Below are 12098 nucleotides of genomic sequence, written 5' to 3'. Positions count from 1 at the left end.
AATGCATTTTAACCCAAAATGGCTGAAGGAGAAGATGTTGATCTGGTTGTGGAACTACTTTCCACACAATTTTCAAGACGGACCTTCCACCAAAAGCTGGATGTTGTGCGAAGAGGTCGCCCAACTCCTGCGCGAGCTAACCTGTCCCAGCAGGGAAAAGGGGTTGTCCGTCATTTTCAGATGATCAATTATGAACGCTACCCGTGGCTCACAGCCTCTGCTGCAAATTGTACTGCTGGGAATGCCTATTGCTTGCAACTGACCGATTTGGTGTTTGGAGCCACACTGGATTGTTTTACTAAGGCAGCAAGGAAACGGCTGGGCACTTACAAGCTACGGTGCGTTTAAAAACGTTTGGGGACACTCGCGTAGATCTGCACCTCAGTGAACAGGCACGACATTGGTGAGTAAATGAATTTTATTTTACATTTCTTCTTGTCATTTTATTTCGTTAGTATTAAATTCATGGTAACGAAATAAAATGACAAAGATACAAAAATGTATCAAATAAATCTGCTCACCTGCAATTTATAATGGCGCATTGTAGTCACCTTCGTGCACGAAAGTTCGTTCAATCTCAGCTGCTCAACATTTTCAGTTATTTGCTGTTGTATCGCCGATTTTCAAAATGCAAATGACCTGTTTATTTTCAAAGAATAGTTTGTTTTGTTATTGTTTGGTTGGTGTCTACTTGATGGTTTTAAATGCTCCTGAAATTAAGTGCTGCTTGACGAGCCGATATTGTGTATGTATGTGACGTCACTGAAGGCCTAAGGTTGAAATGCACGGCCCGCCACTGCTTCAGGATACAGTATTTCTGTAAACTAAGTTATTAATAGTGTCATGTTTGGAAAGGCATCCCTGCTAGGAAAAACCGCTATTAATTGACACACCTTAAAAACATTGATCATTACCTATATTAATAGTTTAACCTAAATGGTAAAATACCACAAACTATGATCCCGTGTCAGGTGATCATTTCAAAACTGACATAATCCTTAAATATAATGGCTTATTAATGGTTTGATTTTCGCACCTCAGTCAAAGACGAACAACCCAATCTAAAATTAGCTCCTCCCTCAATATGCAAGGATGTTAGAACAGCGGTGATGCATCCCTTCACTATAGTTCCTTCATGCCAATTATTTTTCATTAGCCAGGATTTTAGAGGCATCTTGTGGCATCTTAGCGTTGCAGAAAATGTACCAAAACTATGCAGAGATTCCTGCAATGGCTGATGGCAGGCTCCCCAGAAAAAAAAAGAAACACAAAAAACGATGATGTCGCTGGTAGTTATTATTCACCTGAATAGGGAATTCCTTCATCACTTCAGAAAGCAAAGGGTCCTGTTTGACATCAAGTTTACACCCAGTGGCCAACCAAATCGTATCTCCTGTCCAAAGGTCTCCATCGCTGAGGGACAATCTCCAGGCCTGATTCCTATAGCACCAGTTGGCTTCCCTCACCTGACCAGAGATTTACACTTCAGTTTCTGAGCAATGTAGCATTGTAGAGTACCAGAGGTGTCAAATCCAGGTCCAGAAAGTTAAAACGTTGCCACAGTTTGATGTTAGCCAAGGGTGCTTCTACTCAACAGGCAGGTAAATGAGCTTGTTAGAGTCGAAGCATCTGTGGTAGGGTTTGTACTTTTTGGACCTGGATTTTACACCTTTGTACAGGACTATATAATGCATCAGGAGTCATGGGTAGGCCCCCTGAACATTCTTTCTCCATCTTGCTGATATATTTTCAACAATAGAATGCCAAAAACTTTCTTCCAGAATGTCTTCCCAGAAGAGTGGAAACTGTACATTCACAAGAGGGACCCAACATTTTGTTGCATTTTTCCTTCTTTTAAGTGCCTCTGTACTTTTTTTCCTTACTGTGAACATCCTGTGATCTTGTCACTCTCGATTGTATGTTCTGTCCCGGCAGCTCTCAAAATTTGCACAGTTTACATACCACCAGTGGTTTGCGCACTTTGCGAATCCCCATCGCTCTTTCCCATTAGTCACAATACAATCTCACGCCAGTATTAACGTCCATGCAACTTACCTGACAATACGTCTTCACAGTCACCTGTCCTTTCAAAATAAATGGCTGTAATTGGATGTAGGCCTCTGGGGTGACGGCACCTCCTTTCCTTGCCTGACGAATCATAGCCAGTCGCTTGTGAAGACTTCTTTCATTAAAGAACTGCCTGAGGAAGGCTTGGCCATCCATCTTGATGCCATGCTCCACATGGGAGTAACGACCCACCAGGCTCTCCACATCACCCACATCAAATTGCTTCAACTGTGAGACACACGCTAAAAAAATGTCAGCTCAAGAGAGTCATATCTGCAGTGGAAATACACCTATTTTGTTAAGTACTAGAGTTTTCAGTGAGTACGTTTGCCACCTTTGCAAATGTGTAATATTATGTTAATAGACCTGGAGGTGCTTTCTCATGACCCATGTCACATGACTGGCTCCATTCTGCAGCGCGATGGAGACGACATGAGCACTGGTCAGACCTCCACCAACGACCATTACTCTCTGGCCTGCCTCACACACCACACACGACCCTAGAAACATATAGAGATGCAATATTCTGAGAAGAAAGCCTCTTCAAAACAAACAAACAACAAAAGGACAACAAGTACAGTGATATTTGGGGTTTCCCATTTGCGAATGTTCTCATTTATACCTTTAAAAAAAAAACAACTATTCTCTGTTATGTACTGAAAAAAATCATCTGTTGGCTGTTTGCGTTATAGCTAAGCTATAAAAGTACTCCTTTAACGTCATCGCCTGGAATATTGATGTTGCGGTTGTTCTTGGGTGTCATTCATTTATGGTGTGGTTTTTTTTTTTTTTTTTTGGTTTGGGTCCTGATATCCTGTTTGTTAGCGGTCCTTGAATGCGCCTTGTGCACAGTCATAGTGAAAATATGTCTCTGCTTCTCTCACAATGCAGCTTTTATTAGCCAGAGGAGTGCATTTATCCCTGTGCATGAATGCCAAGAGGTGAGTTTAACACTGAGCTACTGTTTGTGTTAAGTGTTAGTGTGCATATTTGTTTGCCCATTTGGGGAATCCAATTGGTGGCTCAGCGATTGCAGAATTGCCTACAATTTTTTTTCAACCTGACCTCCATTAGTCAACGAAAGCTGGGATTGTGCTTTAAAAACAATGTTGCCGTGGCATCTCAGTTTCAAGCAACTCCTGAATTGAGTTGAAGAGCATCATTTAGACAAAAGTAGTCCTTTGCCACCATTTTGTGATATCTATAGGAACATAACGTACAGCATAAACCTTATTAGTTAAATCAAAATGATTTAGTAATTTGCTTGGTCCCTGTCCATAAATAGCAGGGGATCACTGCACTGTACAATATAGAAAACCCGCTTGCAAATATGGAAATGCCTCTCTTTTGGTACTTTTGTGAACATGTTCTAAATCATTTTGTTTTACTGTCTTTTAGTGAAGGTACTAGAGTGACTCCAACTAGAGGAAGCTAATTTATCATGTTTTGTGACATACTTGGGCAAAACAGATGAGGAATTCTGGGAAAAGGCAATTATCCTTACTAGTCTTTTGGACAAAATCCTCTTGTGTGAGACTGTCATTGTCTTGAGAGTTTTGCTGTGTCCTTGATAAAGCGTGCATGAGGTGCACAGTGTGTTGCAGAAGCTCTTCTGGATAGCTCTCCTCGATATCAGTCACCCACTGCGGGATGTTTGCCATCTGGGCGCGGGTGGGCCCTGTTGCCATAACCACCCGATGAGCTTTGAGCACGGCGCCATCTTCAAGTTGGACTTGGAAATATTTGACTCTTTTCTTCCTCCTCCCACCTCCTTGTCTTAAAGCCTCTTCATGTATTGTGCTGTCCTCTTGGCACATTTGCTCGCGTTCAGTCACTGCGGTGATGCGAGTAACAGTTCCCTTCACAAGCACTTTGTTCAAGTTATATCTCTCCACCTGTAGATTCACATCCATCTGGTGAAACAACTTGTCATTACTTGAGCACTAACTTCATTCCAAAACAATCTTTCCAGCCAGTTTAGAGTCTTTAACGAAAGGAGCATGCATGTTTTTGGAATCTTGGAGAAAGTTGGAGCACTCAAAGCATGGGGAGAACATGCAAACTCCAAGCCTGAGCTGAGATTCAAACTCAGAACGTTTTGATTGGGAGGCAACCGAAAGTAGGTACTATTAGTACTATGAGTGACACATGTTTGACATTTCGACATAGTATTCAAAGCGTTCATCTTGTCTTCTTTTTTTACTGTAAAATAGTGGTTTGAAGTTTTTTTTTTTTTTTCTTTCTTGGTCTGAAAAAAACTTTCAAACCTGGAATAGTGTTCGAATTTGGCACATGTTTATATATTCTTAAAACTGCGGGATTAAAAGAGCCAAATTGGGCAAAATACCTCAACCAGCACTGGGTCCAAAGGGGACCGATTCAATGCTGGTTTATTTATATCCAGCACATTGGGCTGAGGATTTGACCCTGCATATTGGGTCAAAAATTTGATCCAACAAGGTTGTAAAATCTACCCAATCAGGCGAATTAAAGCTACCAATAATTGGGTTTCCAGGTTATGAGTAGACAGTAAATGTTATTAAGAATAATATTCCGGTAATTTTATGATCAAAATTTTCAAAGAAGAAGAAGGAGGAGAAACTTTGGCCAATCAGGGGTCGCCACAGCATGTTTTAACAGCCGATGCCCACATTTCCCTGACACACTCGTCCTGACGTTACATTGAATTTACTTCAACTTCATTACACAACAAAACTGTCCATAATGGTCAACTGCTTCAGCTCCTTGGCCCACTAAAATTCAGTCTTCAACCCATTAGGCCAAGTCAAAAATAATTAACCCAACCTTGGGTAAAAGGAATCCAGTCTGCTCAAAATCAACAGCGACCTAGAAAGCGGGTTACCATTTTCAAGCGTGTTGGCAATGTTATCAGCCATACAAGTTTGAATAGCAAAATAACTGTTAAAAAAAAAATAGATATATATGTACCCTGAAGTGATCATATCCGAAGAATGACAAATGATGGATTTGTTCACCTTTGAAATGTCATGATTTGTCAGAGCAATTACATTTTGAAGGGTTCCCATAAAAAGTCGATGAAGACATCACTCACACCAAAAATATAGTCAATGGATGGATATTCAATAAAGAACCTATGCACTGTGAGCAAGGTTGAACTCACGTTAAGAATGAGAGAACAATGGCCACAACAACAGCGGGAACCAAAATGCAAACATAAAAATTCAAATATATATGACATGAAAATATCTAAACTAATCAATAAATATCCTGAAAATGCAAGATTTCATGCTCAGAACTTATATTATGTATTCATGTGTGGATACAGGACACAACTTTTTAATTAGTCACATTCAAAGTTAATTCAACACGCCATGCTGAAGAGACACCAACACACGTTATATATTCCAGACAGTCCAACCTGATCTTTAAAGAAATCCACGCTGAGTTCAGTTCCTGGCAGACTGAAGGACAAACTATTCTTGAGATTGGAAGAGACATTCAGACGTTTTCTCTCTTTCCTGCCGAGCCGCGTGTCATTGAAAAAAGCGTTGTCATCCAGAATGAGCACCCGGTCTGGGAGACTATGAAGCTCAGTCGAACGATTGTGCTTTAACACGAACTCCTGTAGTGTTTTCTGAAGAAAAAAAAAATCACATACACGCACATTAACACCTTGTCTGGACATCAGATTTTGTTTGTGTGTGTTTCTACCTTGTTGACAGGGTCCGTGTGCACCAGTGTGTGCGAGCGCAAATGGGGGATATTTAGTGCTGTGAATTGACTCTTCCACAAAGAAGTCCACTCGCCATAGGCGTCAACCACTTGCAGATTGATGTCTGGCGGACGAATGACGCCTTCTGCTCGTGTGGACTTGGTGAGGTCCCCTTCTACTGTACGCTCTGCTGAAACAAAAAAGGGGTTGTCTGGGATGTTATCGCTCACACACTCTTCCGAAACATTCGCTAACATACTCTACTGAAATGCTGTCACATGCACTATGGAAATATGAAACACACCACTGAAAACAACCGGAACACTCATACATACTCCTGAAAAGCTTTCACACACTGCACTTGACTGAAATTGTTTTTGCTCACATGCGACTGAAATGCTCTCACACTTCTATGACATTTCTATCACTCAGATACACGACTGAAACACTTTCAAACACACACTACAACAACAATTTCACATACAATACTGATTTTTTTTTCATCAACACTATGGAAAAAGCTCTTATGTACACTACTGACACAGCCACACTTACAACTGAAAGGCTGTCACATTGAAACTCTCAGGTTCACCACTAAAACGCTCTCACATGCACGACTGTAAAGCTCTCATAAGCACGACTGAAACACTTTCACAGTCAATACTATTGTTTTGCTCACACACACACACACACACACACACACACACACACACACACACACACACACACACACACACACACACACACACATACTGTTTCAGTGCGGGATGGGCGAAGGTTTGACTCACGTCTTGGATTTGAGTTGTGTTTGGGGTACGAGGGTGATAGCATGCTGGCCAGGGTCAAGGCGTGAGGCCCACCCCCAATGATCAACACGTCCAGCATCGCCATCTGATGCAGCAAGACATCCCCTAAATATGCTACACATCGAAGCCATGCAAGAACTATATATACACCAGGCATTCCAAAATTGGAGGGCAATTTAGGCAGTGACATTTTTGAAAAAGTCACCTTTTTTTTCTGGGAGCAATTATTTATCTTCTTCAAAAGAAAAAAAAACAATAAACGATCATATGATTTGATTTATCCATTTTAGCAATCAACAATAGACATTTTTTTCAAACAATATTTTTTGTTGTTTTTGACGCAACCCTGTCAGATACTTAGACACCCGAAAAACTTATTTCAAAAAATTTGCAGAATAAATTATTCAAAATGAAAACAGGAAAGTGAAGTTGCATTTGCGTACAAATGCTGTACCGTGACAATGTTACAAATCTGGGTCAGTGTAATAATTTTTGCTCAAGGACCAATGCCAGCTTGTGTAACTTAGCTATATTGTAAAAAAATGAAAAAATGTGGAATCACCCACATAATATGCATTTGGATATAACACATAATGAATAAAAGTGTATAGAATTAGGCAAGGCCACACAAAATGTACCATCTTTTAATTACTTTCGTATTTCTGTGAGTTTAGAATTTTAAAAATACATAATTGCAAACATTCATAGCACCACAAGGAACAAATCCAAGTCTTTTTACACAATTCTGTATGTAACCCCTGACTACATGATCAAAGATACTCTCAAGTGATAAAATGAGTCACTTTGAATAAGCAGTAAATCCTGAAACATGCGGAATTGACTTACTGCACCTAGTAGGGCTTGGAAGGTCCGCTTTTGCTCTTTTCACCAATGTTTTGGTGTCCCAGCTGCTGTGAGGACATGAAACTTTGCGACAGCGCCATGTGCTTTTCATGTAACTCAATCCAACCACACATTTAGCCGTCTGGTCCAGGGATCCCTAGAAATAGCGTCAGTGTCTAAATCGGGGGTCGGCAACACGCGGCTCCAGAGCCGCATGCGGATCTTTAGCAACATCTAGTGGCTCCCTGGAGCTTTATAAAAAATGTTTGAAAAAGATGGAGAAAGATTTTGATAGTAGGCTAATATAGCTCAAATAGATATAGATACATGTTGCAGCTCCGAAAAAGGAGAGCTGTGGTGTTGGTTTTTTAAAACGTACACTTTATGCTTTTAACAGTCTCGACAAACACAGACACGTCTACTTCCGACTCCGTGCCTCTCTCTTCTCTTCAACTCGAGAGGCGTTCAAAGACAGCCTCCGAAAAACGGAAATCCATGATCACTTCACTGACCCTAAGAAAAGCGAAAATAATGCACCAAAACAAAAAATAAAGTGAGGAAATCACAAAATAAATTCTATGGGGGCGTTTGTGAACACACAACAAAGGAATGAATAACAAACAATTCTGAGACAGTAGAGTCTCCTACATACATACAGCATGTGTTTCCTTCATTGAAAGTTTTTATAGAAGGCTTTCATTTTTTGCGGCTCCAGACAGATTTGTTTTTTGTTTTTTTTGTCCTGTATGGCTCTTTCAACATTTTTGGTTGCTGACCCCTGGTCTAAATATATAGTCAATGTTGGTGAGTGTATTTGCATGTACCTCGGAACTTGATCATCGTTATTTTTTGTGTACATCTTTGGAGATACGTGAACACCAATGTGGAGCTTTGAATGTCAGTAGATGATGTCTTGCTGTAAATGGGAAACGGAGTATTTTTTTCTATATCATTGAGATCCAGTTTAAGGTCCATGTGCCAATGTGCTCTTTGCCTTCACTCGTAAAACAAATCACTTGTAGAATGACAAGGGTGCGCGAGAAGAATGACTGTGCCTTATTAGTATTGTTTTTTACTCCCACTACTTTTCGTACATAATTAAACCTTGCTTGGACACTATTGTGCTGCATTGGTGACTCAAAAGGCCCCTATTTTCATGGCCAAGACAAGATTTTCACAGAGCGTAGTCTCGCTGTGTGCATGTTGTAGTTTTCTTACTTTTGGTATTTTGTTTGACTCGCACAAATAGGAGTGGGTGTTTGCGCCGTTGTGGAATGAGACATAACTGACTCTAAGTGGCTCCCCTTAGTCCCTTTAAAATCAGGACGGTGGAAGCGCACGCAGTGTTTGACATCGTGGAAGCAGAAATTGCTAGGGTCACTGGTGCGTGAGATTGTTATTAAAGGGTGACATGGGAGTGAATTTTCACTCCCATCACACAGAAAAAAAATCCCCTTCCATCCCAGTCTCGGATAGTAGTGAAAACCAAGAAACTTTGGCCATGAGTCGGACTGGTTAGCACGTCCGACCTCAAAGTGCAAAGATGCAGCGTTCGATTTCGCCTCTGGCCTTGTGTGGAGTTTCCATGTTCTGCTTGTGCCTGTGTGGGTTTTCTCCAGGGACTCCAATTTCCTCCCACATTCCAAACACATGCATTGAACGCTCTCAATTGTCCGTAGGCGTGATTGTGAGTGCAAATGGTTGTTTATCTATGTGTGCCCTACGATTGGCTGGCAACCAGTTCAGGGTGTAACTTATCTAATGCCCGAAAACAGCTGGGATTGGCTTCAGCACGCCCGCGACGCTACTGAGGATAAACAGACTAAAAATAGTCCCTCCCCCTTTTCAAAACAAAACTAGATTAATCATCTAAATAATAAATAAAACATCATCTCTGTCAGTTGTGTTGAGTAAACAGTTCACATGTTAGTGTTGATAATTGTGATAGTGTGACATGACCCTCTGGTCTGACTTGTTCCATTTCTTGTGTTACGGTTGATATCAAAAGTGTTTTATTGTTCTTTGTGTTTTATTCAACTGGGTGCCTGACTGTTCTTAGAACGGGCACAGAGGAAGTATAGTATCCTTTCAGTTCCCATGTCAGTGAAATACTCTCTAACGGAGTTTCCATTTCCTCTTCTGAGAGTGTTTGCTCATAATTTAGAGATGTGATGCTGAATCATTAGGGAAGTGAGTGTCTTCCAATTGTTTTTTTAGTGGGTACACATCACAGTGGTATTCATTAGGTTGTTATTTAGAATTTCACAAAAGTGAGGACACATCTCATATTGTCAAGCCGACAACAGGTTGTGGGATAATTCAGCTTTGCTCACGACACGTAGCAAGCGCCATATGCACTTTTGTCTTTTCCACAATGACAAACATCCCATTGTTAAAGGTACATGGAGAGGAGTGGCTTTGACATTCAGGTCAGTGCTAACCGAGAATGAAGACGTCCAGGTTAATGCTTCATCGTTCATAGTCACATAATATATTTTTGCATTTTGCTTTAGTAAGTGCCATTCTTTGTCTTCATGTTATTCTCAGTGTATTTTTTTTTCGTTTCTCGTAATTGGCTTTACCTTGCCCTCTCGTGACAAGTGATTTTGCGTTGTAATCTTTCCGTGCATTTTTGCAAGCGCTTTTTGTTTGTCCCATTCTATCGTGGCTCTTTGTTAGTAGCGTTTTACGTTGTACTTTTTAGAGTTACGTTTTTTCCTTTGAATAAACTTTTGTGTTAACGATCTTAAATCTTGTCTGCATTTGCGGGATCCGATTCTGTTCCGAATTTATCCGGAACCGTGACAAACAAAAGTGGTTCCCAGGAGAACAATGCAGTCCGTAAACCAAGCAGTCGTGCAGTTTAGCCTATGCATGTACCTCTAACAGGTCAAAGAAAGTGCTTGCACAGCATTGTCAGAACGGCTTGGACCATGTCCGATGGAAAGAGGCATTTGGGGGACCATCAAAGCCATACAGCGTTGCCCCCAGAACTGAGCGAGGTCATCCAAAAGCAGGGAGGAGAATTGGGTGAGAGCCATCAGAGGCAGAACAACTGAAACTACCTGAGCAGACAGAGCAGATGCGACGAAAAGACAACCACCAGTAGAAAACGGTCGAGCAGGTCTGACAAAACTACCTGCACGTTCACTGGGGCTGTATAAGGCATGGTCCCTCACTGACAACGAGTCCTCTCCAGCCAGGACTGAAAAGATCGGGTTCATCTGCCTAACAGGCCAAAAGCCTCCTCGGACAGAACCAGGCCCCATCTGGCTGGCTTCCACCTGCAGTTGAAAAGGTGAAACAAACCACAGGGCTACAAGAACTAGACACAAACACAACAGGGCCTTGATATTGCCAAAGGCCAGCTGACAATAAATAGAACACATGAATTTCACCTCAGCCATAAGCAACTCAGTCAACAGAAAGACCACAGATGAGAAGTTCGGACATCAACTCCTATGATAGCCTACGAGGCAGAGAAAGCGCCGCAGCTCTTTCTTAGTGGCAGGCCTGGGAAAACCAGCCACCGCAGCCAGTTTTGCATCATCCGGAGCCACTTGGCCCTGACCCGCAACCCGACTCAGCTAAGTCACATTGGCCATGGCAAAGCCACATTTAGCCAAATGGGTCAACATATTGGGCTCAGCCAAACATACAAGGAGAGCCCTAATTCACTACAAAAGGGAAAGGAGGCCAGTCACTGAACACAAGATCATCCAAATACAGAGTAAGACCCTCCAACCCTGCAACTACCCAGTCATTCACCTCTGAAATATTGCAGTCACGTTCTTAAGAACAATAGGCATGACTGTGTAAGAGTATAAACCTGATGGAGTCACAAATAACGCAATTGCCTCTGCATGCCCCTCCAAGGGGAGTACCCCTTTCAAAGATCAAATTTGGAGAGAAATGTTGCAGCTGCAAGTCATCCATCCGGGGCAAAGGAAACGAATCAGACTTTGTAACCAATATTGACCTTATGCATGCCCAATCAGGTTTTGGCACTAAAATGGAAGGCGAGGTCCAAGACAATGACGATATAAAACAGCAGTACCAATAAGCACCATGTAATGCACCTCCTTGTCCAGCAACCTGAGCTTATCTGAAGACATACAAGAGAAACTCTCTCGAATAGGCTGTGCTTCCCTCACATCATTATCATGCACAATCCATGATGTCCTGGAAGGAACATCACCAAACAGCCCCGTAAACCCCCCAATCAAGAGGACTGTGAAGGCTGAGATGGAGGTAAGTGAGACAATTCAGTGATTTAGCAGGACTGGTGCCCAAATATTTGAACTGCATCGTATCCAGAGGTTTTCTTTGGAGAAAAGATTTATCCAGTAAAAACTACCGGCGTTACTGCTGAGGTTGTGGGGGATGATGTTTTCAGCCTGTCAGTGTTCGGACACCGCACACTTGGTTGGCATGGCCGTCATCCCACAAGGAAGCCGCTTCTGAACATAATAAACAAGAAAGCCTTCAAACACTTTGCTGAAGACAAGAAGACTAAGGACATTGATTACTTGATCTTTGGTCTGACGAGACCAGTATCAAGTTATTTGATTCAGATGGTGCAAAGTGTGTGTGAGGAGTGCAATGACAGGCATGTCTTGCCTATAGTCAAGCGTGGTGGTGAGAGGGTGATTATCTGAAGCTGAGTGAGTGCTGCCGGCACTGGGGAG

The 12098-nt window shown here is 41.8% G+C and overlaps 1 protein-coding gene across 1 annotated transcript in view; it reads right to left on the bottom strand.

The window, feature by feature from the left end:
* Positions 1 to 7570, bottom strand: part of LOC109525972 (uncharacterized) — a 9289-nt gene extending 1719 nt beyond the window's left edge. Inside the window, exons 1-8 of the mRNA XM_019886930.1 lie at positions 7414 to 7570; positions 6550 to 6652; positions 5761 to 5948; positions 5468 to 5683; positions 3605 to 3962; positions 2434 to 2567; positions 2056 to 2295; positions 1305 to 1466 (exon numbers count right to left, since the gene is read on the bottom strand). Of these exons, the coding sequence (XP_019742489.1) occupies positions 1305 to 1466; positions 2056 to 2295; positions 2434 to 2567; positions 3605 to 3962; positions 5468 to 5683; positions 5761 to 5948; positions 6550 to 6652 (1401 nt within the window). The 5' untranslated portion in view covers positions 7414 to 7570. The remainder of the gene's footprint in view (positions 1 to 1304; positions 1467 to 2055; positions 2296 to 2433; positions 2568 to 3604; positions 3963 to 5467; positions 5684 to 5760; positions 5949 to 6549; positions 6653 to 7413) is intronic.
* Positions 7571 to 12098: the final 4528 nt, after the last annotated feature.

Source organism: Hippocampus comes, unplaced genomic scaffold (assembly GCF_001891065.2).
Source record: "Hippocampus comes isolate QL1 unplaced genomic scaffold, H_comes_QL1_v1.1 scaffold261, whole genome shotgun sequence".
Classification (NCBI taxonomy): Eukaryota; Metazoa; Chordata; class Actinopteri; order Syngnathiformes; family Syngnathidae; genus Hippocampus; species Hippocampus comes.
The sequence above is the reverse complement of the archived record's forward strand: the minus strand, read 5'-3'. Positions and strand labels throughout refer to the sequence as shown.